The sequence below is a fragment of the Anguilla rostrata genome, chromosome 18 (assembly GCF_018555375.3).
Source record: "Anguilla rostrata isolate EN2019 chromosome 18, ASM1855537v3, whole genome shotgun sequence".
NCBI lineage: Eukaryota > Metazoa > Chordata > Actinopteri > Anguilliformes > Anguillidae > Anguilla > Anguilla rostrata.
Genome location: NC_057950.1, coordinates 26,243,659 through 26,271,438, shown reverse-complemented (window position 1 = coordinate 26,271,438; position 27,780 = coordinate 26,243,659). Strand labels below are relative to the sequence as shown.

Genomic DNA, 27,780 nt, shown 5'->3' with positions numbered 1-27,780 from the left:
TGCTTTCCCCTCTCCAATAGCACAGAAAGATAAGATTATGGAGTTTTCTGACTCAGTTTAGGATGAGAGGAAGAATAATTATTCTTCCGACTATTGGGGCTTGGCTCAATGTCAGGATTCTGGCAGGCAGTGGGACACTGGCTGGAGTCCTATATTTTTTGACTTTTTGAATTTCCCTCGTACAGTCAGATGATCTGCCACACGGATTGTTTCCAGGTTTCAAATGGCTAACACGGCGCAGTCGCCATCGTTAGTGATGACGTTTATGTTGAGAAATAGAAACTTAACCTGCTCAGCAAAGCGAAACTATCTGGGTGTATTGCAGTCGCTGTCCGCCTGTAAATGGTGGCTATTCTTTGCATTTATCTCGGTAAGTGAAGCATTATAATGAAAATATTGTTTAATTTCTTCATGGCACGTGTATGATGTTCAAATGTTTTTATTAGGGGTGCACTACGCAGTCTTTGAGATGGCCTGATCATCTGTAGGCAATTAGTCGTAGCATTTTAGCTGGAAATAGCGTTACTGTAAAAGTTTTGGCTTTCATGGAATAGCATGCATTTTGACTGAACTTTTAAAATTCGTTGCGTAGCTAATTACATTCAATGCATGATCAATACTACGTGCTCCCGGGACAGTGTGCATGCATGTTAAGCACTACCGTAGACACTTTTGTATGTTTTGGTGTTTCTTTAGCTACTTCTGTATGTTGGTCCCTGTCTCTCACTCATGAATACTGTAATAAGGACAAAATATAAAATTAATCATTGTCATATAAAAATGTTTTTTTTTTTTTTTTTGAGTGAAGTGCATTTGTGCCAGCTGCTCGCGTTCACGATGTACGAGTATCAAAAAAGGCTAAATAAAAATAAATGACTCAATAAATGAATGAATAAAAAATATAAATGTACAAATAAATGCACACCGAAAGAAAAATAATAAAACCGGACATAAATGGGTATTTCTGCATTTATTTATTCCTGTATTTAAGTAAATCTGGAAATAAAAAAATTGGATTTTATCTATTAATTTATTTCTGGGTTCATTAATTTATTTTGACATTTTTTTAAATGTATATCATTTTTGGCATTTTTGGTTCTCCACAGTATGGCAGCAAGAAACTTTCACACATCCTTCCACAAGTTAGGGTCTAATTAATTCATTTCAAACTCTCAGTGTCTCCGGGGGTCAGAGAGTAAAAGTCCTGCCATGGGTTTCTTCCACCCACAGACTCAGCCAGCTTATTTTTCTAATTAGTTCTACATCCTGACTGAAGAAAATCCAGGTTCTTTGGACAAAATGCTGGTGAGAACTTTCTGAACCTGGATTTTCCACCTTAGGTGTACATTACTGTATTATGGCTAATTGTCTTGGTGGACATGATTATACATACGTACGTATTATGGCTAATGGCCTTGGTGAGCATGATTATATGTATGTATGTATGTATGATGTATGTATGTATGTGTTTCTTTTACAGGTTGTTTAGGCTATGGATGTGCAAAATTATGTTCCCAGACTGAATGAACTTGCGCAGAAATCCCGCTTGTCTCTGAGATACGAGGACGTCTGTGCAGATGGACCAGACCATTGCCGAATGTAAGTTAGAATGCTGAGTCTTTCTTAATGTGTTTATGTGATGGAACTGCTTTTTAACAGAGAGATGGCTTTCGGTATGCACTTATTGCATGTCGCTTTGGATAAAAGCGCCTGCCAAACAAATATAACGTAGTGTAATAGATCTGTGCCATAAATGAACGGTGTCATGGTTTAGAGCACTTCTTTCTTTTATCCTTGTTTCTAGATTCACAATCAGAGTTGTGCTGGATGACAAGGTCTATCCTGCTGGAGTTGGGGGCAACAAGAAAGAGGCTAAACAAAATGCAGCAAAAAATGCTCTACAAGCCATCCATGGTGAATCTGACCAGCAGGATGTCTCTGTAAGAAGACCCATGGAATTCAATCTGTGCTGTGTATCATCCTGTTTACCAAACAGTACTCCATAAGTAAACTTATACAGCAACAGAAATAAGAATCAAACATTCTTTTGTTTTGTGGCTCGGTTTGCACACTTGTGCAAAATCTTTTTTTGTGCTAGAATTCAAAAGAGCTGTTATTCTCCTAAATATCTTTAACATATTCTATCAATTAAGGCATTATTGCTGTTGTGGAATTTATTGGTGAAAAGTTAGCGTGTTGATTGGTAAATATCACAGCATTCCCAATTGGTTTTGTGCAGATGACCAGGGCAGCTGAATGTCCCTCTCCACGCCCAAGCTTTGGGCCTATCACACAGCCAAACTACGTGTGCTGGCTCAACGAGTACGCCCATAAAATGAAGTGGACTTGCAGGCCTATTGAATCAACACAACTAGGCCCTCTCAACACTCCACAGTAAGTATTCAGCCTTAAACAAAATGGGGAGGGGGCGGGGCCGGGCTGTGATGACATAGCCAGTTGGCAGTCGGTAGTTGACCTACCCCTGTTATACTTCATAGCAGCGCTGGTCACATAGTAATCTGCCACCGTCAGCTGCAGTAGGTTTCTTTACTTTAGTACTTTAGCATGGTGCTGTATCTGCAGTGGCTTAGAGGGTGTATTCCAAATGGGGAAAAAATGGTGTGCTGTGACTGGATACAGTTTGGAGAGGAAAATGGGCCACACCTTTCTGTCAAGTTCAGGTTATGACCTCTGACCCTTTTTTGTTGTTTTACTGTTAACTGTGCTAAAGAAAGTGGTGACAGATGTACTGTAGTTTGAAGCTTTAAACCTGTCACAAATTTTCACTTTTATGTAGAATGCAAATTTGATGTTGCCATAGCAATTGGGCTCAAATCTCTTTGTCCTGTTAGACGCTGCAGGTATGTCGTTGACAGCAGGGAATTCCCAGAAGCCTTTGGGAGCACAAAGAGAGAGGCCAAGGAGCTGGCAGCAAAAGCTGTGTATGAGGAGCTAATGAGCGAATTAAACAAAGAGGTGAGAGCCTGTGTATTACAGGCATGGCATGGGTGAGGTCAACAGTATGAAAATAAACTGACACATCAAACCAAATAGCCAGTACCCAGCCTCCATTCTGGAATTGCTCTATAAAGTCAATCAGTAAAGGCTTAATACAGCCGGCCTGCCAGTGTTTTGTAGTAGTAAGTGTTATATTTGGTGAGTAACGTGTTCTGTTTTTAAAATGGATGACTAGGTTAAGGTTCCCTTTGGTTGTTTCTTAATTGTTACTCTGGTTCCTTAAGGGGGTAGACGAAAGCCAACCGGGAGATGCCACAGGACAAGCCACTGGACAAGATGAAGCATTGAGTCAGGGTTTGTCTGCTGTCTGGTAGGTCAATCTATACTCCACTGTATCTTTTAACATTGAGATTATTTTTCTCTCAAAAAGAGTGAGCAGAGACCGGTCATTATTGAGTACTATTGTACTATTACACTTCAGTGTACTATTGTAGACTGTGTAGGCCTACTATTGTCCCTTACAAAAAATGCATGTGTTCAAAAACCACATATGAATTTTAAAAGTAAACCCACTTGTAAAATGAGAGCGCAAAAAGTTAACATGCTATTTCAAGTCACATCTTTTGTTTCTACATGTGAAAATTGTAGTTTGCATTTGAAAAAGCATTTGAAATAGGACACAATGTGACCTATTTTCCTTTCACATGTGAATATTTTAATTCACATGTGAAAATGTTAAATTCACATATGAAATTGTGATTTTCACATGTGAAAGGGCAAGTTCCACATCTGATTTTACTATTATACTGCATTATTACTTTATAGGGAATTGGGTCATTTTAGGGGGCATTTTTAAAGAAGCATTTTTAATACACCATTTGCAATGGATGTGCATGCATTGTTGATTTCCTCAAACTGCGTTTTAGTTCTTTAAGGTGAGTAACAGACTAGAACAGCATAAATATGTTTTAGCACTGCCTGAAAGTATGGAATCCTTCAGTTTCATGTCTTGATTTTTGTTTCTCTTGAGTTTCCCTGATGTGTTTTCTCCCTCCCTGTCCATTGAAACCCATAGCAGTTTGAATAGGTCCTATGCAGCTGAAACCCCGTCAATGAAGCATGAAACAAACTACATAGGAATTTTGAATACGTACTGCCAGACGACCAAACGTGTATGTGACTACAAATTGGTTGAAAAAAAAGGTCCCGCTCACGATCCTGTGTGAGTATTTAAAAACAAAATGAAACATTTTTGACTCAAAACAACTAGCTGAAAATGCAAATGTATTGTAATCAGAGTTTTGGTCAGGATCAGGTCCAGATATTTGGACACGTGGCACCACATTATGTGTTCAATCTGAACAACTTTCATATAATTAAAAAGGTTGTGATATTCTTCTCTGTATTATATTTTTACATATGTAAACATGTGAGCAAAATTTATGGATAAAAAATGCAATCAAATTTTACATTTTGCATATTATCCCTTATGAAACAAATCACATGTGAAATTTGCCTTTTCACAAATTAAAGACACAATTTCACATGAATTTAACATTTTCCCGTGAATTAAAATATTTACATGTGAACTGGATATTTTCACATGTAATTGACTTTTTTGCAATGAAAATTCAATATTTTCATGAGAATGACTTTTTAAAATGTGAGCTACCGTTTTCACATGTGAAAACAAAACATGTGGAATTATTTTTATAGTCCACTATAAAAAGAGTGGACTATAAAAATAATTCCACTTATAAGATTAGAGTGGAAAACCTATGTTCCATAAGTCACATGTTTTGTTTTCACATGTGAAAATGGTAGCTCACATTTGAAAAAGTCAGTCTCATGAAAATATTGAATTTTCATTGTAAAAAAAGCCAATAACGTGAAAATATCCAGTTCACATGTACATATTTTGGGTGTTCACGTTTTTTTGACACAGTTTTTGAACACGTGATTTCTTTCTAAGGGATCTCCAACTAAAAGCAAAAATGTTGTGCTTTTCTAAAATAAATAAATAATAATAATTAATGTCTTGTTTCATATTCTCACAGATTTGTGTATAAAGTAGTGATTGATAAAAAGGAATACCCTGAAAGCCAGGGGAAGAGTGCCAAGGAAGCGAAGCAATTGGCTTCTCAGCTGGCTTGGGAAGCTCTTCAGGAGCAGTCTGACTGGGACAGCCAGGTACTGTGGGCTTAAAACATCATCATCATCATCTTCATCATCATGTATTACATTCATGGCGATGTGAAAAAGAAAGTGCTCCCTCTTTCAGGTCTGTGGTTTTATATAGTTATGAGGACATATCTAACTCTAATTTCATATCCTCACTAAGTCCAAACAGTAGATGAATTTAACCTTGTGCGACTCTTAACACGCTCAAATTTTACTTTGTCATTATTTATTCATCCAAAAACAAGCCAACATGCAGAAGCTCCACTGCTTACATGTTAGTTAAGAAGGTAATTAGAACCAGATTCTGCTAATCTAGTGCACACAATTAGTTAACAACAGGAAGTGCTACCACCTGCTTATGACAGCAGGAACTCTGACAGTTTGGTCTGGATTATTCAAGTTTGTGTTAGAACAGCATGCCAAGGACAAAAGATAGTTGTGAAAAGCAATTGTTGCTGCTCATCAGTTTGGGAAGGGTTATAAAGCCACTTACAGATAATTTGAAACCCACCATTCCATAGTGAGAAAGGTCATTTGCGAATAGAGAACATGTAGGATAGTTCACAGTCTACTCAGGAGGTGGGGTGTACTGGCAAAATCACCCAAAGATCAAATTGTATCTTCCTCTGAGAAAGTGCTGAGAACCCTAAAGCTACTTACCGAGCTCTACAGGCACCTGTCAACATGGTAAATGTTGGAGTAAATGACTGCATCATTAGGATGGCAGTGGTGGGTAATGGTTCGAGGACTGGGCTTGTGACCTAAGGGTTCTAGGTTTGATGCCCAGGTCGGACACTGTCCCAAGATAGCTGTGCATAAACAAATGCCCTCAAGCATCCATCAGCTGAAGCAGTTTTTGTTAAGGAGGAGCGGGCCAGAATTCCTCTGATATGATATAAGAGGCTGACAAGGTAATACAGAAAAGGATTAGTCTCCTTCAGGTTATTGCATTACACACCACGCGAGGCACTTTGTCTTTCAGCATTTTCCCGTATGTGCGTTTGTTATCTTCAGGTGTCGGGCGGGTGGACAGTTTCAGAGGACGGCACACCATCTCCTCCTTCTAGCGCACGGTAGGGTGCGGAGCGCCGCCGTTCGGCTGACCTGGCCGCCATTTTGTGGGAAAATGACTGGACATTTTACAGTGACTGTAATGGCGAATGCCATTATAGATGAACGACGACAGATTTCAGTTTGTGTTGTCTTGTTTTGCTCCTGCAGTGAATCTGAGGTTAAGACTGAAATGAATAACCAGGCCGAAAGCAGCAGTGGAGGCATCGTCTTCCAAAGCTCTTCCACTGCTAACAGGCCTAATATGGTGAGCTTCCCGTTCAATGCAAGACTTCAGATGTGTCGTCAATTAGCGCTGGCTTCGTTCAGCCTTATCCTGACTGTCATTAAATTTAAATGTAGTTGTGCATCTAAAAAGTTAATCATTCAAATGTAGAGTATTGGTCCAGATAACATTTGTGATTTATTGTTACATGTGCACAGGAGTTAGCCAGTCACCTGAAGTATCTAAGCATTGCTGATTAATTAAAAAAGTAAGACTGAAAAGTAAAACCAAAGTACTGTTCAAAGATAGCATTGGTCCAGTAGCACCAATTTTCTTAAAATTTTAGCATTTTGTTTGCCACAAATTATGTGTGCTCCTCAATTGGATCTGCGCAAAAGGCTTAACGTTGCACAGAAGAATGTTCTGATTATAGCAGTTGTGTTTTGTAATCCATGGATATGTTTTTTTAAGGCCTGCAGTTCAGCAGATGTCAGACCAAAGAGAAAGTAAGTAACTTTTCTTTCATTCTTTTTATATTTCCAATTAGGTCATATGAATACCTTATGTTTTGTCTTTATGAAGATATGGTTAAATACTAAAAATTAAAAGTATTTATACGGTGATACAAATTTTGTTGTTTTGGCTCTGTACTCCAGAACATTATTTTTATTTATTTCTGCCTTTGAAATAAAACAATGAATATGGTGCAGACTGTCAGCTTTGATTTGAGAGTATTTACATTCACATCGGGTGATCCGTGTAGGAATTACAGCCCTTTTTATACATAGCTCTCCATTTTAAGGGAGAAAAAGTAATGGGGCAATAGGCTGCTTAGCTGTCTCTTGGCCAGCTGTGTGCCAAGAAAGCTAGCGAAAGGTCTAGAGCTGATTCTAAGCATTTGGAGTCTGTTGCTGTGTCTCTCAACAAAAAAGTGTCAAAGCCAATAAAACTGGTCATCATCAGGCTGAAAAATCAGAATAAATCGAGACATTTGGAGAAACCAGTTTGATACATTGTTAGGAAGCAAAAACATTCTGGTGAACTCAGCAACAGCAAATGACCTGGTAGACCACTGAAGACCACTGTAGTGTGTAGTGACCAAAGAATACTTTTAGTTGTGAAGAAAAACCTGTTTTCAACTGCCAAACAGACCAAGAACACTTTCCAGAATGTAGGCATAGATGTGCCAAACACTACCATAAAGAGACGGCTACACCAGCATAAACCCAGAAGGTTCACACAAGATACAAACAACTGGTAAGCCTCAAGAACACAATGGCCAGGTTAGCAAAAAAAATTTTTTTCAAGTATGGCTTCACTTTGTCACAGGACAATGACCTCAAACATACTGCTATAGCCCTGAGGGCCAAAAAGTGTAACATGCTTGACTGGCTCAGTCAATGACCCATCCAGAATCCAACTGAACATGCGTTGCACTTACTGAAGACAAGATTAAAGGTAAAACACCCCAAACAGGAACTGGAGGATGGCTGTGGTACAGGCCTGGCAGAGCATCACCAGGAAGATACCCAGCATCTGGTGGTGTCTATGGGTCAAGCAGTCATCGAATGCAAAGGATCTGCAAACAATTACTAAAGATGTCAAATCTGTTTAAGATTACTTAAAAAAATATTTTTCACAATATTTTTGCCAAAAATGGGGGGACTATGTATAACAAGCACGGAACCATCCAGATACACGGCGCAGCTCCCTTCCACAGACACATTTTGTCTGGCACCATCTGCTCATGCGTCCCACAAAACGTCCCTGAAAGGTCGTCTGTGAGTGAGTCACCACAATTTGCCATGCATAGCCCACGGCGGCAGTTCCTGTACGCCGTGGGAAAAAGGGCTGTGATTCCTACTCAGATCACCCAGTATGGATGTAAATATAAATTAAAGCTGACAGTGCATGGGGTTACAGTGCAGACTGTTTTATTTCAAATCCAATGTGCTGGAGTACAGAGCCAAAACAACAAGTATTGTGTCACCGTCCCAATGACTTTACCTGTAACTTTACATGTTTGATTCAAGTTCTGAAAACTGGCTATCAAGTATGGATCCCAAATAACTTATTTTAATTAGCTTTTCTTTTTTATTTTAGATTGGCGCCTAGTTTTTCCAATGCGCTATCAAAGGAAAGTGGTGTGAAAAACAACAATTTGAAAAAAGTACCAGAAAAGACCACTCCAGACTCATGGTAAGATATCAAAAATGTATCTGACAAGCCTTTTTTGAACTTTCACTTTACATGTATGCTCTGCCATGCTATGGGTGTGTGTGTGTTTGTATTGATCACAAAATATTTATACATTAATAGGTCTATACTAAAATGTACTGAATAGTATAAACCAGACCTGGGTCAAATACTCATTTCCAATATTTCATGGCCATTCAAATACATTTATTAGGATTATTTATGGAGAAAATACTTGTACAAATATATATTATATTTATATATTTCCCTGGTGGCCTCCCATCCAAGTATTAACCAAGCCCACGCTTGATTAGCTTCAGCCTTTCAGCAGGACCTAAGCAAGTGTGGGCTTGGTGTGTTACAAAAGTTGATTTGCAGTACAAAGTTCAAATATTTGATCTGCATGATCTTTGCAGAATTTGATTTTATTCATCATTACTGTGATTATCTCATTCAGATCAATATTTTGGCTAATAATTATGATGTATTTTTTTATTATAGTGTATTTAGATATACAGGCTAATAATATTTTACATTGTAAATATTATATTATTATGTATGTACATTTTTACATGTATTATGCATGTACATGCATGCACATTACAAATACCTCAAATAAAAGGAATTGGTCTTCCTCGGTTTATTTCTATATAACTGAAATACACGAAACAAATATTTTAAATTAAAATGATTTGATTAGTCCATACGAAATGAGTATTGTACCTTATCGAACCTGTGTTTTGTACTTGTTCCAATGACGATAATATGCACTTTTGTCCGTTGCTTTGGATGAAAGCGTCTGCTAAACAAATGTAATGTAATATAATGTAGTAGCTGTATTTGACCCAGGTCTGGTATGTACTTACATTCTTCCAGTTAGCTGTATATTCTTTTGATTACAGCAATGCACTTAAAGATAATGATATTGTAAATATATCTGCCACAGCATTTGATGCGCTATGCTTTCCAAAGAGTTATATCTAACACTCACTGTTCTGCTCAGCTTTTTAAGGGATTATGACCAAATAATGTCAATTGGAAAAGGAGGATTTGGCCGTGTTTTCAAGGCAAGAAAAATAATTGAAGACAAAAATGTTGCAGTGAAAATTGTGAAGAGTACAAAGTAAGTAAACTGGAGCAATTGGTTATTCCCTAATTTTCCCCCCTGTCTGGAATACCCAGTCAAATCGGAACAGCACGACTCCCCAGTTACACTTGTTCCTGTGTTCACATCGCAGTCAACCAGTGGAGTAATTGTGCAGGGAGAGTGCTCTGCCAAGGCTTGCTGATCACATGGTCACTGCTGAACAACTCCCAACAGTCTGATCTCAGCAAACCCCCAGAATGCTTTTCAATGTTTTTAGTACTTCAGACTATAAAAATTATTAAAGCCATTTAAATGTGAATGTGGACATAAAACAAGAGTCTATATAATGGGCTGTAATGCATTTGACATTTTAGGAATAAACTATTTTAAGATTTAGTTATTTTTTTCATAGTGAAACATCACTTTAATATTTTGTCAATGTTGGAGTGCCTAATGTAGTTGTGCATTGTTTCTGATGTTCATAGTGTGAGGTCTGTTCCATAAAACGACAGAATATTCACCCTGAATGTGCCTGAATCTCTCAGGAAAGCCCTTCGAGAAGTCAACGCACTGTCAGACCTTCAGCATCGCAACATTGTGCGGTATTACCACGCCTGGATCGAAGACACGCGATACCAGCAGGACCCTTCTGACTGCTCCAGCAGGTCACACTAATACACCCTCAGCTCCAGCAGGTCACACTAATACACCCTCAGCTCCAGCAGGTCACACTAATACACCCTCAGCTCCAGCAGGTCACACTCAGCATCACATAATCACACTCAGCTCCAGCAGGTCACTACTAATACACACTCAGCTCCAGCAGGTCTAAATACACACTCAGCTCCAGCAGGTCTAAATACACACTCAGCTCCAGCAGGTCTAAATACACACTCAATTCCAGCAGGTCACACTAATACACACTCAGCTCCAGCAGGTCACACTAATACACACTCAGCTCCAGCAGGTCACACTAATACACACTCAGCTCCAGCAGGTCACACTAATACACACTCAGCTCCAGCAGGTCACACTAATACACACTCAGCTCCAGCACATCACACTAATACACACTCAGCTCCAGCAGGTCACACTAATACACACTCAGCTCCAGCAGGTCACACTAATACACACTCAGCTCCAGCAGGTCACACTAATACACACTCAGCTCCAGCAGGTCACACTAATACACACTCAGCTCCAGCAGGTCAAATACACACTCAGCTCCAGCAGGTCTACAATACACACTCAGCTCCAGCAGGTACTAATACACACTCATCCAGCAGGTCACACAAATACACTCAGCTCCAGCAGGTCACACTAATACACACTCAGCTCCAGCAGTCACACTAATACACACTCAGCTCCACAGTGTCACACTAATACACACTCAGCTAGCAGGTCACACTAATACACACTCAGCTCCAGCACATCACACTAATACACACTCAGCTCCAGCAGGTCACACTAATACACACTCAGCTCCAGCAGGTCACACTAATACACACTCAGCTCCAGCAAGTCATACTAATACACACTCAGCTCCAGCAGGTCACACTAATACACACTCAACTCCAGCAGGTCACACTAATACACACTCAGCTCCAGCAAGTCATACTAATACACACTCAGCTCCAGCAGGTCACACTAATACACACTCAGCTCCAGCAGGTCACACTAATACACACTCAGCTCCAGCAAGTCATACTAATACACACTCAGCTCCAGCAGGTCTAAATACACACTCAGCTCCAGCAGGTCTAAATACACACTCAGCTCCAGCAGGTCACACTAATACACACTCAGCTCCAGCAGGTCACACTAATACACACTCAGCTCCAGCAGGTCACACTAATACACACTCAGCTCCAGCAGGTCACACTAATACACACTCAGCTCCAGCAGGTCACACTAATACACACTCAGCTCCAGCAGGTCTAAATACACACTCAGCTCCAGCAGGTCTAAATACACACTCAGCTCCAGCAGGTCACACTAATACACACTCAGCTCCAGCAGGTCTAAATACACACTCAGCTCCAGCAGGTCACACTAATACACACTCAGCTCCAGCAGGTCTAAATACACACTCAGCTCCAGCAGGTCTAAATACACACTCAGCTCCAGCAGGTCTAAATACACACTCAGCTCCAGCAGGTCACACTAATACACACTCAGCTCCAGCAGGTCTAAATACACACTCAGCTCCAGCAGGTCACACTAATACACACTCAGCTCCAGCAGGTCACACTAATACACACTCAGCTCCAGCAGGTCTAAATACACACTCAGCTCCAGCAGGTCACACTAATACACACTCAGCTCCAGCAGGTCACACTAATACACACTCAACTCCAGCAGGTCTAAATACACACTCAGCTCCAGCAGGTCTAAATACACACTCAGCTCCAGCAGGTCACACTAATACACACTCAGCTCCAGCAGGTCACACTAATACACAATCAACTGCTCGTGTTACTGGTAACTGGTTGGGTGAACAGGGACTTTTTCCTTCTGGGCATAACCACGATTCTCGCTTGGGATATGCATGCTTAACTTGAATATCCCTTTGAGTTAAGCTTCTTTTTTATGCGCATTTTGGCTCAGGAGACTTCAGTGGGCATATGATAGATGTGTAGGGAGAAGACTCATTGAAAAGGTTTGTGCAAAAAGCTATTCAATTCTTCAGGCACTATATGCGTTTACTTAAATCAACATTTTGCAGCTTAATGCCTTGTGGACTTAGATTATAGTGAAAATGGCTTTTGACTCAGACTTGATTCTCATTTTAGGAATTAACTGTGGTACACTAATTTGACTTAACATTACTTTCTGACCTAGCCTGTGATTACTGTGTAAACTGTGTTCATGGCTATGAATAACTGTTACATACAATGAGTATTACCTTATCGGACCTGTGTTTTATAGTTGACCCAATGACTTCGGTAAGCACTTATTGTACATCCCTTGGGTAAAAGCGTCAGCCAAATAGCCTAAATGTAATTTAATGTAATTAGTAATTAGATGGTGCCAACCACGGAAGTCGTAATTTTCCATTTATCCCAGATGTGATGAAAATGTAATGTTTTTTTTCATTAAAGGATTATTTTGTTATTACAGCACTTCTGACAGCGGTTCAACAGCAAAGTATGTGTACATACAAATGGAACTGTGTGAGGGAGGCACTCTGAGGGCGTGGATCAAAGAGCGAAACGGCAACAGCGGCCAGGAAATGAGGGACGAAAAGGCCCTGCACATTCTCCAGCAGGTGGTGGATGGGGTGCAGTACATCCATTCAAAGAAGCTCATTCACAGAGACCTGAAGGTATACTGGCTGCCACACTCAAAATGCTATGTAATGGTGAGGGAGCTGGGTTGGAGGCAAGAAGGTTGTAAGTCATAAGAGTGTAACTTCAGATAAGAGAGTACAAGCTTCCTTATGTACTATACTGCTATACCCTTCTGCATTCTGTAATTAAACTCAACAATTCTTGAAATGCTAACAATCAATTATTTTCATAATTCTTTTTAAAGAAGTTTAGATTTGTAAGATATATGTGTATGCTTTTATTTGTATTTTAGAGCATTGCAACTGAAGGTGTGTACATGTAGAATATTTTACTTTCTCAGCCATTGAACATACTGTTTGCGAGTGACAAGACCGTGAAGATCGGAGACTTTGGGCTTGTGACCTCGGCAGAGGGTGACAGCGATGAAGCCATGCTGGAGAGGACCAAAGGAAAAGGGACACGGTCCTATATGAGCCCTGAGCAGGTAACTCAGCGGAGGACGTGATTTAGGCACCAATGTTAATGGAAGCTGAGTGCGGTTGTACTTTTTGTGTCATTGCCGTTAACCTTAAAAGGTCGACCATGTCGGCGACAAAAAAAACTGAAATGGTATTTAATGTTTAATGCCGGCTTTGTTCATTTTATATATCACACATGTGTATGTGTGTGTGTGTGTGTGTGTTAATGTGCCTTAATGTCTTGACAGATGAACCAGCATAAATATGACAAAGAAGTGGATATTTTTGCTTTGGGATTGATTTACTTTGAACTTCTGTGGAGAATGACGACATATATCGAAAGATCAAAAGTATGTATCGCCCTATTGTCGTGTTCACCTATCATAATTTAAACATACATAAAGCTGGATTGACCATTGTCTCCACTGTTGGTAATATAATTTAGGTGCACACAGAGGGCTTTTATCCTGTGGGCAATTTTTGACAATATAATGGAAACACCTGTCCTAACAATATATGAATATCAAGTAACTAATAAGGTCTTTGCCTTCATAACATCTTCAGTCCATTTTGCAACACTTGCAACACTGTCAAACAAGTTCTGAGCTGTGTGTAGTGGGATATTGGACCATTCTTCAAGAAGGAAAGCCTCCAGTACTTTGAGGGATGAAGCAGGTGGAGAGCTACTTTGCACTCTGTGCTCCAGAACTTTCCATAAAAGCTCAATGATGTCATTGGGGGGAAGGAATGGATGCGTTTGGCTTCATCCTGGTGTTCGTGAAACCATCATTGAATGCGTTCAGTAGTGTGCACGGTAGTGTTACCATCTTGGAATATGGCGACGTGATAAGGATGTTTGCACTCTAGGGTGCGCTTGGTCTTGTAAAATGGTTTTGAAATTCTTGGCAGTTATACAACCATGCAGAGGAATCATTGGACCCTGGGACTCCCCATACATTTACAGATGCACCACCATGTTTAACTGTTGGTAACAGACACAGCAGTTTGAAGGCTTCCTTTGACTTTCACCAAAGATCTCTGAATCAGGAGTTTTGAACGGTGGCCCTGCCATTAAGACCAGCTTTGGGAAGATCATTATGTGTGCTTTTTATTGATACTGGGTCACTGAAGTGTTGATTCAATTAAGTGGTAATTTTTGAGGACAGAGTTTTGGGGTGCTTCACAGCTATCCTGTTAAATCCTGTCTGTCCTTATCAATGAGCTTCGTTTCGCGACCTCTCTTCCTCTTTTCCAGTGCAGTTTATTCATGTGTGGCATATATTGTCATCTCATAAAAAACACGTTTTCAACGTACAAAAATGCCAAGTTACTAAAAAGTATTGATATCAAAATGACGCCAAGTTACGATACTACAAACAATATAGGCTATCTTGCCTCACCGAAATGACATAAGATGTATCTCAAAGCAATGCTACCCAATATTTCCTCAGTTCTTTCAAGTCACTTGGCCCTGTGTATAAGCATGCACTACATGAACAGGCCAAATATATGTGTGGATGGCTCTCTCACAGTCAAGATTGATTGAATAGGTGTGTGTATGTCCAATTTGTATTGGTATGTAGGCCTATGTATTTCGCTGCCCAGGCTTTCTGTTGCGTGAATGATAGTGTGTTTCTTGGTACAAGTGTGTTCGTGAATGTGAATGTAAGATGCTGCCAGGGAAATGTCCCCATGCGGATAAAGAAGTTCTCTATGTATGTATGTACAATATGTGTTTTACATGCAGTATTTTGTACGTAGCACAAAATAAAAAACGTAGCAAATATACAATAACTTGCACATGGAAGTATAAACATGTTTTCTGGAGAAATGTGCTTCCTGTCGTTGCTCAGCAGCAGTTCTGTACATTAATTAATTTATACATTAATTTCAATGTACAATGTTCAATGTGTTCCATGAGGCAATTCGAAATATTTGTCTCTTTGATCTGACAGAAAGTTTGCATGACATTGTGAAATGGTAAGATTAGAAAACACAGGGCCAAGTGACTTGAAAGAACTGAGGAAATATTGGGTAGCATTGCTTTGAGATACATCTTATGTCATTTCGGTGAGGCAAGATAGCCTATATTGTTTGTAGTATCGTAACTTGGCGTCATTTTGATATCAATACTTTTTAGTAACTTGGCATTTTTGTACGTTGAAAACGTGTTTTTTATGAGATATCAGTCCTTTTTGCAAAGCGTTTTATTATGAGAGTGAGAAATGCGACCCTGCAAGAAACGGTTGTGGATTATGGCTATCGTTGTGTGAATCTGTACAGTCTGATGAGCGTGTACCGTTCAGCAGTTTCGGTTTGCTATATATGTAAAACAGTGGCTGTGAGATAAGATGCAGTGGCGTAAGCGTAAACGCATCAGGAACGCAGATGGAATATGGTATGTACTCACGGATTTGACGTCCATCCAACGAGCCTTGACTGACAAAATAATCAACACGCCCGTAGAATTATAACTCCCTAGGTCGCAACTTGTGTAGCCTTCTGTCCTGCTCCGTTGTCTGTTATTTCGTGGAGATGCACTATTAGTGTTTGTAAGGTTTATCCTTCTGTCCTGCTCCATTGTCTGTTATTTCGTGGAGATGCACTTTTAGTGTTTGTAAGGTTTATAAGGCATTTTGATAGGCTAATCTGCAGGTAGGAATCCTCCTCGCCGTTTTGCTAAACTAGAACCGGAAAACATGATAGTGGAGAATAGGAGCAGACGCATATGTCCCAGCAGGCTTTGCATATGAGAGAATAACAACAGTGCGAGAGAAATTAAAATGAAATTACGAAATTCCGTAGTTGAAACAATATGTTTTTAGCAGAATGAGCATGTAGGTGAAGGTTGACATGATCACGGAGTATAGTGCGAAGTAAATGGAGTGACCATGAGCGAGCTTATATTCCTTATCAAATGGTATATATTACAGTCGGTATTGAACATTGGTTGTTGAAGTGGAGGGTCAAATAACATTGCACACATTATTTACCTGTAATGTAATCTATTGCACGAATGTGTTTTTCTCATGTTCAGTGCTAGTAGTTATACTTATGAGTGAATCATGATTTTAAATGTAATGTTTTAATGCGGATTTGCAGAACGTACATACGTAGTAATTGTGTGTAGCCTATGTGGCTAGATAGAGAACAGGGCGAGGTAACATGAATGTAGAAACGTGGCGTTTGCTGATATTAAGGTTTTGTACGGTAGCCAAGTGAAGAAATATAGTTAGTAGAAATGGCACAGTGGTGAACCGGTGTAACTTTTAAATAAAAGGAATACATTTGCGTCATGAAATGCATATGGGTGGCCGTGAGTGAGTGAGGTTTACCAGTCTGTGACTTCGTTAGCTAATGCCATAGCTATGCAATGCGTGAAATATCATTAGCGAAGCTGCCGGTAGTTTTAAAGAAGAACACAAGCCAGTAAGCACAGAAGAGCTTCCGTTGAATCCATATGGCTTAGCAATATAGTAGCCGGTCAATAACTGAACGTACAGACGGTAAGTCATAATGCATATATCTTAGCAATATTGTAAGCGGTTAATAACTGAACGGTGAACGGCGGGTAGATATGGTGCAAAAGCAATAATTAAGAAGTAGTAGACAATTATTAGTGAGGGTCGAAGCAAGTTAAAGAAACGGGTTCCAATCTGGGCTTGAACATACGACCCGGTGTTCCCAAGCCTGTAACCTTACCCACTAGGCCACAGACGGATTAGCTGTTCAACCTGCGGAGTTGCGGAATGTACATAAGTACTAATTGTTTGTAGCGTATGTGGCTAGATAGAGAACAGGGCGAGGTAACAGGAATGTAGAAACGTGGCGTTTGCTGATATTAAGGTTTTGTACGGTAGCCAAGTGAAGAAATATAGTTAGTAGAAATGGCACAGTGGTGAACTGGTGTAACTTTTAATAAAAGGAATACATTTGCGTCATGAAATGCACATGGGTGGCCGTGAGTGAGTGAGGTTTACCAGTCTGTGACTTCGTTAGCTAATGCCATAGCTATGCAATGCGTGAAATATCATTAGCGAACCTGCCGGTGGTTTTAAAGAAGAACACAAGCCAGTAAGCACAGAAGAGCTTCCGTTGAATCCATATGGCTTAGCAATATTGTAGCCGGTTAATAACTGAACGTACAGACGGTAAGTCATAATGCATATATCTTAGCAATATTGTAGCCGGTTAATAACTGAACGGTCAACGGCGGGTAGAAATGGTGCAAAAGCAATAATTAAGAAGTAGTAGACAATTATTAGTGAGGATCGAAGCAGTTAAAGAAACGTGTTTCAAGCTGGGCTTGAACATACGACCCAGTGTTCCCAAGCCTGTAACCTTACCCACTAGGCCACGGATGGATTAGCTGTTCAAATTGCGGAGTTGCAGAATGTACATAAGTAGTAATTGTTTGTAGCGTATGTGGCTAGATAGAGAACAGAGCGAGGTAACATGAATGTAGAAATAGAAACGTGGCGTTTGCTGATATGAAAGTTTTGTACGGTAGCCAAGTGAAGAAATATAGTTAATAGAAATGGCACAGTGGTGAACTGGTGTAACTTTTTAATGAAAGGAATACATTTGCCGTGACTTCGTTAGCTAATGCCATAGCTATGCAATGCGTGAAATATCATTAGCAAACCTGCCGGTGGTTTTAAAGAACACAGGCCAGTAAGCACAGAAGAGCTCCCGTTGAATCCATGTGGCTTTTAGCAATATTGTAGCCGGTTAATAACTGAACGGTGAACGGCGGGTAAATATGGTGCAAAAGCAATAATTGATAAGTAGGCTAGTAGACAATTATTAGTGAGGGTTGAAGCAGGTTAAAGAAACGTGTTCTAAGCTGGGCTTGAACCTAGGACCCTGTGTTCCCAAGACTGTAACCTTACCCACTAGGCCACAGGCGGACTACCTGTTTGAACGGGAAATGTTTCAGAATAAAAATGTATGGGTATTTTTCGTGTGTATGCGCGTTTTTGATTGGGTCGTGTAGGGCAGATTTGGCTGGTGTTAGTGAAATGTCCAATGGGGAGACATGTTGTTAGTGGGATAGGCGGCAGGAAAAATAAGAATGAGAAGAAGAAGAAGAAGAAGAAGAAGAAGAAGAAAGAGAAGAAGAAGAAGAAGAAGAAGGAGAAAACGCAAAATCCCCTTAGTTTGGGGCTTTATTGTGTGGACATGTGAAGTTGTTTATGAATTCTGTCTGTTGAAATGGGGTCAGAATGTACAGAATTTAATGTTTTTAAGGGCTGAGTGTCTGTGGCTGTTGTGGTTATTTCTGTGGGGAACCCTGAAAAGTGCCAAACTCTCGGTGCTGTATAGGTATGGGGGCATGCCCCCGCCAAGGCGTAACTTGGCGGGATGGCATACCTGCCATCCCAATAACTTTTTGTCACCTGCAATTCAAGCACTGACTATTTAGCCTCTTTGACATTCTTTGGTCACCCTATATTACTTTGGAAACTTGCATATCAAAGTGCTGCTTGTCAGATGTTTTATATAGCTGACACATAGCTCAAATTGGCATTCAACTTAATATGGCTCACCCACTTAGCTGCCTTTGTAATTGTGATTTAAAGTCCTTTTTCATGTCCTGTTTCTGTTATATTGTCCAATCCTTGTACTTAAGTCAACCTGTTACAGAAAATCAAGAATGACAGCTGAAGACAGCTTCCTTATCTAAACATTTACTGTGGACTAATGTGGGTAAACCAGTGTGGTACTGTATGTACAACTAACTTATTTAGTCAGGGTAACTGTTTGAAACAAAAATCACTTTACATGCCAGTCCTCCAATCGTTGTTCATTTTCTTGCATTTAGCAGGATGTAATACCCAGTAGTCCCCAAGCAAATTGTTCTTTAAAAAGAAAGCAACCATAAATAAGTGTTTAGCTAGCATTCTTACTACTACTAATCAATGAAATTCACAGATTTGGGAAGATGTGAGAAGGCGAAAGTTTCCAACACAGTTCTGCATGAAGCACAACACAGCGGTATGATATAGTTTTATTATATAGATGTAAAATATTGTATGGTTGAGGCTAATCTAGCCAGCTGTACGAAGTATATTTGGATGAAAATTTGGGTCAAAGTTACTTGTGTACATGAAATGCAAAAGAGAAAATAATTGTATTTGAAATTTTATTTGTGAATACCAACTCTTTTCCCGATCCTAAACGCTCCTAAGTACGCTCATCTAAAGCAAATATTTTGTAATATTCAAATATTAAACACAAAAACATTCTTTGAAAGTATTTAATTATTCATATGTTGAAATTACAAATGGTTTATTAATATGTCAGTGAATAAATGAATACATACATTGATTACTGTCATTAATACATGTATTAATGATTAATTAAATCATTGGTTCCCAGTCAATGGGTGCGTTTATATGCACACTAATACTCTGATGTTACTCCGAGTATGGCAGTTACTGAAATGGCCATGTATGCACATTTATCTGATTCTCTTTATCTTTATATAGCTAGTTCTGTTTCTTCTTGAAATGTGTAGCCTATGTGTGTATTCAAATAATTTGTTGCTTACACATTATATTTAATTATTTTTGAGTAACAGTTTCTGATGTAAGTTTTAATTACTTTTTGAGTAATATTTAAAACCATATTTAGTTCAGATCTGACAAAATACCTGATTATATCACAACCATTTTTTTATTTGTGTGTGTTTTTCAGTATAAACTGATTGAGCGAATGCTGTCAGAAAGACCAGAGGACAGACCAGACGCCAGAGAGATTGCCTCAGAACTGGCTAAATACTGCACTAGCATTAAAGAAGATCAGAATGCACTTCAGGAACTGAAAACAGTTTGAGGTTACAGGAGGGAAAAACGAAAACACCTGTCATGACGTGTGCCTTTAAACATTGTGCTCCTTACACCAGGTTATGCATCTCTCTCTGTTAGCCTTGGATACAAGCGGCTTCAAAATCGCAGCCCTGCCATAAATACCAACTTCGTGAATCTCGCAACGTACCGTTTTTTGTTGAGACTGGCCTGGGTCACAGAGGTGTAGATTCAGTTCTGTGGTTATTTCTGAGCCTGTGGTTTTGGCAGCCATGTTGCTCTTTGCCACTGCTGAGATGCTGTACCTTGACATCCATTCAGAAAAAAAAACATGTCGGTGGATAATGAATCAATGTAACGTCATGATAAAATCATGTGACCCCCTTCCTGTGCTGCTGTAAATCAACTACTATGCACCTGTCGTACCTGCAATAGTAATTGATAAGCGCTTGCACCTTTAAATTCTTACGCATTATGCACTTTTTTTAAAAATTTTAACAACACGTATTAATTTTGGTAAAAGCAAAGTCCTTTTGAATTGCAATGCAGTAAATGAATGGATGAATAGATCAGCCATTCTAATGCTGGGCGAAATCTCTTCACCAAGTCTGCATGCTTTATATATTCAGTTGGGTGTCGATATGTCTGTCTCATGATCTCAGTTTTACTGATATCCAATTTCATTTTACATTTCATGAATTGCTATATCAATGTAAGATACTGCATAATATTGAAATCATTATTACTGTCTGGTGGGTGTTCTTACAGTGGTCATATGGGATTATTGCTTCCAACAATTATTTTAGAGGTCATATGGGTCATATTCTTTTTTTCTGTGATTGTTCTGTCAAGTCTTGTTATGTCAAGGACATATTAAGGTCTGACTGAATGTTATCTGCCAGATGGAATTGTGAATTGATGCTCAGTTTGCCTGTAACATTGCTGCTCATTTTAAGATACATAAAATGTAATTAAATGGGTTTTAAATTTGTCTTTATCGCCTTGAATTTTTTCATGTCATGATTATGCACAGTAAATGTCGGGATACTGTCACTATGCAGTAGTTTCTCCGTTATGTAGTTACATATTCTTTTCCACTTTCCAAAACCCCCGTAAATCTGCATACAACTTCAAGATAAAATAGAAATAATATGAAATAAGTCAATGAAACTATATTTATATTGTATTAAGAAAAGTTTGTTAACAAAATTCAACACGTCGGACTCGGACACAGCCTTCGGAAATTGCAAAACCATACGTGACCATGTAGCTACATTCAAGCGTTTGTAAAATTACGAAAACATAGTTCGTGCTAGTGCCCATAGTAGGCTACTTCTAAATTCCTAGAATTTATTAATTGCGTTTTGGAGTGCATTCAAATTTTCATGTGCCACAGAGCCCTTCGCAAAGGGCGGAATCTTAATTGATCAACATATGCATTAGGTCACGTCCCATATCGTGCGAACTCTGAAATCCGTTGGGCACGCTTTCGGTAAGCACCTCACATTTTATCAAGTTGGACCTGCAAATTTGCCATGTCTGTTTTGATTTTTGTCCAGTAGTCTACGAAGATTTAATTCCACTAAAGCGACTCAGCTCTTCATACGGTCTAGCGTCTGTGTGTGGTGAATGCGTTCAGCACTGCCAGCGCCACCAGCGAGTTCTGACGAGTGACGAGCTCATGCCGACCGATGACTCACTTGTTTCGACCAAGTCGAATACGGTTCCGTAACTTCCGTTTACTCGAAAACGAAACTAATATTCCACCTGAAAGTGGGTAGCCTACATGCATTCATTGCAGGCTATCGATCTTCAAAGAACCAAACAGAAAAGTCGCGATCCTAAACTGATCCACAAGGGTAAGGAATGTTATTATATAATCATATCAGTTCAATACGTCGATCTCCTAAACCGATAACATATCGCATTGCTTGACAATCTATGAGTTCTACGCAGAACTCAGTTTGACTCTGTCGCCAGTGTTTGTAACTAGTTGCCCTACATTAAACATATTTGTTGAAGTAGCCTACATGTACAGTAAATAACGACTGTCAACACAGCAGTCATGGGCGCAACGGCGTCCTTTTCTTTAATTCCGTATAGGCTAAAGACGCTATAGGTTTTTGTGCTTAGTATGCAATATAACTAAAGTGTTCGTGCTTTCTCGGAAATTGCCATTCTTGCAATAATGTTCTATTTATTTATTTTATTTAACCTTTATTTAACCAGGATAGCTCATTGAGATTAAAAATATTTTTTCAAGAGCGACCTGGTCAGGACAGGCACAACACATCTGTTAGGCAACACAATGTCAGAGACAGACAAAATGTAACATATCCAAATAAAGCAAACTACCTACGGGAATTTTTTTAAATTTGTTGTTTACTTTCTTTGCTGGCTTATTTTACAGGTGACTATTTATAAATGAGGCATTGGCTGTCAGTGTGACCATGTTTCTCTGAAAGAAGACAAAAATGTTGAGAAAAATACGTTAAAAAAAAAATAATCACAGAAGATTACGAATGACCGAGTGGTTTTCACAGGAGCGTGGCAGAAAGTGACAGAGCACACAATACCAGTGTCTATGTGTGAGAATACCAGAGCAATGGAGAACTTGGAGGATAAAATATGTGCTTTCCTAAAGAGAAAGGAAGCTGGGGCCCCGTTAAAGGCCTTGGAGATCGCCAAAGGTGTGGGGCTGAAGACAGCCAAAGACGTTAACAAGGCCCTGTACAGCTTACAGGGGAAGGGTCGTCTGCAGAAAGTAGGGGACAGCCCGCCACTCTGGTCTCTAGGGGGGCCTTCTCGGTCTGCTGCGGTGAATGACACGCCCAACCCCACTGGCACTCCCTCAAAGCACAAAATAAAGACAATTCTGAAGTCACACACCGGCCGTGAAGGAGTTACAGCCAAGGAACTGGCGAGGGATTTGAATCAACCGAGCAGAGCTGTTAACGCCCAACTGTACGACATGCTGAGCAGGGGAGAGGTGGAGAAATCCCGCTTGTCTAAAGATGGTTCTTTCTCCTGGAAGTGCACTGATGAAGATGGCAGCAACAATAACAGCAAACTTTGGCGGTATGAATGATGTAGTAATTCAAACTTTTGAGTGTGTTCTGTGCTTGAGTAAGAAGATCTGCTTGCATGTGTGCGTTTTAAGGTTTCATAATTTTAAGTGTTATTTTGTCGGCAGTGACGCCCCAGGTGACTCAATAACGTCAACAGTCGATGAAAGCAGTGACAGTGACACATCTGTTTCAACTTTCTCATGGTATGTGATACCACTGTACCTCGTGGGAGCAGATTGGCTTTTAGCTTCACCTGTATACCTGCAAAAGAGTTCTGTTCATGCACCCAACATTCAGTATTTCTACACTCTTTACAGAACTTAGTAACTTATCTAATAACTTTATTTACTGAGCATTTATGCCAGCAATAATACAGTACACACAACAACCCCCTTGATATATTTGTTTGTAGATGGGTTCTGAGTTCTAATGTGAGGCCACAGCTGTTTGGGAGGAGTGTGTCCAAAAAAACAAAACTACCAAGTGTGACTTATCAACACTTGTGCCAATTGTTGTAAGGATAATTGTGCATGTCTCTAACAGCAGAATAAAGTAGCTGTTCACTGGATCCAGGCAGGACAGTCTGACATGGTGGCTGTAATTATTTCCAGAAGGAGAGATGTTACCTGCAGAATGTACCTTAGAAGACAATCTGTGTGTTATACAGGATGTCAAATTATTATTATTTTTAAATTAAATTTATTAAATTTTTGCATTTTTAGGTTTCAGAAGAACTACAGTTCAGTAAAGAAGCTTGGTGAAGGTGGCTTTGGGTCCGTTTTTATAGCGAAAAAAAAGATTGATGAGACCTACTATGCGATTAAGGTGGTAGAATTTGACAAGTGAGTGATTTTAAATTATTTAAAAAACTTAAATAGAAAGCAGCATATATAACTATATGCTTAAATGTGAAATGTATATTCTGAATGGAAATACTTTACCATACTAAAAATTTGTCTTGTTTGATTGATTGTTTCCCCCACTAAAATGTTGTGTCTAAATGCTGATAGTATTTTTTAAATTGCTTGTCCCTTGTTCTCTCTTAGGCATGCATCACGTGAAGTCAAAGCTTTGGCACACTTTAACCATCCCAACATTGTGCGTTACTTCACAGCTTGGGAAGAATCAAGTCCCCTACAGTCCAGTGAAAGCGGAGAGTAATGAGACATGCTTATGAGCTAATTCTTCGCTCTTATTAAGTCATGTTTGTTTTGTGCAAATAAATACACGTTTTTAGTGATGGTCAACATTTTTTTTTCAGGTCAACAGATGAAGAGGACGAAACAGAGTCAACAAACGCATCCAGCAAATCAAAGTAAAGTTCACACTTACTCCCTATTATACGCCTCACAAGCTAACTGCTGGTTCAACTTCTTTAATTGATTGCGATGTTTGATAATAAGTGTGTTTTGCAGCTACCTTTCTTCTACTGCATATCGTTTCTCACTAGTGCCTGTCTTCTCTGGCTTTCACGGTGTTCTCCCAGCAGTGCCCCCAAGACCTACCTCTACATTCAAATGGAGTACTGTGGCAGAGGGACACTGAGTAAATGGATTACTGAAAGGAACCGCGGGGTAACCAGAACCAAAAAGGAGGCACTGGACATATTTCAGAAAATAGTGAACGGAGTGGAATATATTCATTCCCAGGAACACTTTCACAGAGACTTGAAGGTAGGCGTTTGAGTCAAATGTCAGAGAATTGAGAAATACAAATGAAATACAACATGTTAGCTGGTTGCATGTTATTTGAAAAGTGATTACATGCTCGGATTACACGTTGTATTTTTTCCTTTGCTTTGCTGTAGCCTGACAACATACTGTTTGGAAGCGATGGTACAGTTAAGATTGGAGACTTTGGACTTGTGACAAGAATAACGAACAGAAATGGCGCTTCCATTGAAAGGACCATGGGGAAAGGAACGGAGACTTACATGAGCCCCGAACAGGTTATAAATAGATATTAATTTTATTTATACTTAAGGCTAATGTTGGGCAGACTGTCTGCATGTACTGGGAGGACTGTGTCCTGAATCTCCATCCATCCATCCATTATCTATACCCGCTCGTGTCCTGAGTCTTAATATGAAAAAGTGGGTTATTTAAAGGCCATTCTATCAGGAGATGGCTGACGAACGTGTAGTTAGAGACCCTGTTCAAACAGGTATGAATGGGCGCAAAAGATGAAGAATCAATCTGGGGTTACTTTGGATAGTCATTTATGCTCTCTGTTAGATTGATACCAACTGCTGTTTGTAATAGGATTAAATTTACTTTGACAGGAAGACCAGAGGTCATATGATGAAAAAGTGGATATTTTTCCCCTTGGCCTGATCTTTTTCGAACTCCTCTGGAGGATTGGAACTGGAATGGAGCGGGCGAAGGTGAGGGAGTAGATGATCATTCAGACTTCACCCCAATGGTTTTTAGTGAACTGAATGGATGCCATTTTGTTTATAAATTGTACCATATTGTCATTATACAGCTTTGGGGTGGTCTGAGGTGTGGAGAGCTTCCGGAGGAGTTCTGTACAGAGTACACCACCGAGGTGAGCGTCGCTGAAACCTCATCAATATGTCGCGCTTCTTATTCGCTTTAGAGTCATTGTTCTTGCCATTTTAGTCCATCAGGTCTGCAGTGATGGAGTGCGTTGCCTCTCCTCCATCTCTTTAGTGATGGAGTGCATTGCCTCTCCTCCATCTCTCCAGTGATGGAGTGCATTGCCTCTCCTCCATCTCTCCAGTGATGGAGTGCATTGCCTCTCCTCCATCTCTCCAGTGATGGAGTGCATTGCCTCTCCTCCATCTCTCCAGTGATAAAGAGCATTGCCTCTCCTCCATCTCTCCAGTGATGGAGAGCATTCCCCATCAATATAAACGAATACTGTAAGCACAGCAATATTCTCAGATGATGGTAGCACTCCCGATAATGTGGAGTATAGGGACTCAGGTTTCCCCAAAGGCTGTGGGTTTTTAGAGGCTTTTCTGTCACTGTTTCTTCAGTGTCCTAAATGAATGCAGGAGAGTAAGCAGAAAGCTTATGATCCGTCTTGTCCATTTGTTTTAGAATTCAGAATCTTGCTCTAACAAATCTTAGGAAGTTCTGGTAGAGGTAACGTGGATCCTGGTTTTGCCATCGGTATGTTTCGGTGTATTGTTTTAGTAGTGAGAAGGAGAGAAGGATTGGCTGTGCAGAGCGCATGATGTATATCTGTTTGTTTTTTTCAGCATGTGCTCATCCGCAAGATGCTCTCTAAAGCTCCAGCAAACAGGCCAGGGGCCAAAGACATTGCCAAGCAGCTGAACGTCCTGCTCAAAGAGCAGACCTTTCCGATTCCTAAGAATATTACCGTTTGAGCATTGTTCAACAACGAGTGTTTACAATGCACAATTAATTAACTGTGTGGGATAGACATGCATTCACCAGGGTTGATGTCAAACAGTGTCAGCGCTAAAGCTCTTATGCACTTTATAATGACCTTGCATATCAGACATTTTCCTTATGTTTTTATGACCTAATCATGTTCTGGGAGAGGGCTTTTTAACTGCTTTTACATGGAGCCTGTTCTAAACAGGAAAGATCACGCAACAACAATTTTTTCGCAAAGAAACATGTATGTAAAACATACAGCATATACTTTTAGAAAAATGTTATAAAAACGTTTCTGTTTCTACTGTTAACAGAGTGTGGGGAAATATAAATATAAAGCAGGTATATGCTTTTAAAAAGAACTACTGGAAAAAGATATGTTGAAGCTGCCAGGTAGCTTGTCCATCTGAAACACTTGGTTATGGCACAGTGACAGGTGTTAAAACCTGACCATTCTGATGTAGACTGTGATCTGTGGAATTAGGGTTTTAATTGGCCGGGCTGTCACATCATGTGAGAGCAAGCCCTCTGATTGGACACCTGCAGGCTGTGCCAGCTGATCATGAAATTGCATTTCAGTCTCTGAATTACACAGAAGCATTAGCAACACAAGAGGTAAAGGAGATAGTCCATACATGCTTCTATCAACTGTAATAATGTATGGGGATGCGTCATAGCCTGCTTAAGCCTAATTGCTTAAACAAAAAATGATTTTTTAAACAAGGGGTCAAATCCCACAGAACGTGTCAAGTACATATGCAAAGGAATGTCCTGTCAGTTTTGTTGTGAATTAACCACATCTGTGTCAGTCATACGATGAACAACAATGTCACAAATATTCTAGAAATGTTCATCTTACATTTACAGTATGTGCACTTTCATACATGTAGCTAAACTACAATTATGATACTTGTATCTTGTATATGGTGTGCTGCTGATACATTACTGTAAATAAAAGGTGAATTTTATGCTACATGAATATAGTTACATTTTCATGTCAACCAGAAATAAAATATTGGATAAAATTAGACTTGACTTTGATTTAATTTTCTTAACATGTACTTTTTGAAAAACATAAACAAATGGAGT

At 39.6% G+C, this 27,780-nt stretch overlaps 2 protein-coding genes across 6 annotated transcripts; both read left to right on the top strand.

Moving 5' to 3' along the window:
• On the top strand, nucleotides 1–27,719 carry eif2ak2 (eukaryotic translation initiation factor 2-alpha kinase 2). 4 transcript variants are annotated; one of them, XM_064318393.1, is made up of 19 exons: nucleotides 1–370; nucleotides 1,481–1,599; nucleotides 1,805–1,940; nucleotides 2,240–2,394; nucleotides 2,853–2,976; nucleotides 3,243–3,328; nucleotides 4,034–4,180; nucleotides 5,016–5,148; nucleotides 6,154–6,212; nucleotides 6,361–6,457; nucleotides 6,887–6,921; nucleotides 8,519–8,614; nucleotides 9,615–9,734; nucleotides 10,244–10,363; nucleotides 12,819–13,023; nucleotides 13,329–13,472; nucleotides 25,605–25,706; nucleotides 25,808–25,870; nucleotides 26,550–27,719. In XM_064318393.1, the coding sequence occupies exons 2-19, from the start codon at nucleotides 1,493–1,495 to the stop codon at nucleotides 26,676–26,678; spliced, it is 2,058 nt and encodes a 685-aa protein (XP_064174463.1). In that variant the 5' UTR covers nucleotides 1–370; nucleotides 1,481–1,492; the 3' UTR covers nucleotides 26,679–27,719. The 4 variants fall into 4 exon arrangements, with proteins under 4 accessions (XP_064174463.1, XP_064174462.1, XP_064174460.1 ...); XM_064318392.1 differs by lacking the exons at nucleotides 25,605–25,706; nucleotides 25,808–25,870; nucleotides 26,550–27,719 and adding exons at nucleotides 13,695–13,796; nucleotides 19,381–19,443; nucleotides 20,146–21,246 and having other exon boundaries at nucleotides 203–370; nucleotides 4,037–4,180; XM_064318390.1 differs by lacking the exons at nucleotides 25,605–25,706; nucleotides 25,808–25,870; nucleotides 26,550–27,719 and adding exons at nucleotides 13,695–13,796; nucleotides 19,381–19,443; nucleotides 20,146–21,246 and having other exon boundaries at nucleotides 206–370.
• On the top strand, nucleotides 22,627–24,907 carry LOC135245350 (eukaryotic translation initiation factor 2-alpha kinase 1-like). 2 transcript variants are annotated; one of them, XM_064318394.1, is made up of 5 exons: nucleotides 22,627–23,333; nucleotides 23,449–23,526; nucleotides 24,046–24,165; nucleotides 24,370–24,638; nucleotides 24,813–24,907. In XM_064318394.1, exons 1-4 carry the CDS (start codon nucleotides 22,840–22,842, stop codon nucleotides 24,482–24,484), a joined length of 807 nt encoding a protein of 268 aa, XP_064174464.1. In that variant the 5' UTR covers nucleotides 22,627–22,839; the 3' UTR covers nucleotides 24,485–24,638; nucleotides 24,813–24,907. The 2 variants fall into 2 exon arrangements, with proteins under 2 accessions (XP_064174464.1, XP_064174465.1); XM_064318395.1 differs by having other exon boundaries at nucleotides 24,810–24,905.
• Nucleotides 27,720–27,780: the final 61 nt, after the last annotated feature.

Excerpts from the sequence above, each read along its gene's own strand:
- LOC135245350 (XM_064318394.1), top strand. The coding sequence starts at position 22,840 with ATGTGTGAGAATACCAGAGCAATGGAGAACTTGGAGGATAAAATATGT. Across the intron at positions 23,334-23,448 it reads AATAACAGCAAACTTTGGCG|TGACGCCCCAGGTGACTCAA; the intron begins GTATGAATGATG and ends TTTTGTCGGCAG. Across the intron at positions 24,166-24,369 it reads AAGGTGGTAGAATTTGACAA|GCATGCATCACGTGAAGTCA; the intron begins GTGAGTGATTTT and ends GTTCTCTCTTAG.
- eif2ak2 (XM_064318390.1), top strand. The coding sequence starts at position 1,493 with ATGGATGTGCAAAATTATGTTCCCAGACTGAATGAACTTGCGCAGAAA. Across the intron at positions 2,395-2,852 it reads GGCCCTCTCAACACTCCACA|ACGCTGCAGGTATGTCGTTG; the intron begins GTAAGTATTCAG and ends TTGTCCTGTTAG. Across the intron at positions 4,181-5,015 it reads GGTCCCGCTCACGATCCTGT|ATTTGTGTATAAAGTAGTGA; the intron begins GTGAGTATTTAA and ends ATATTCTCACAG.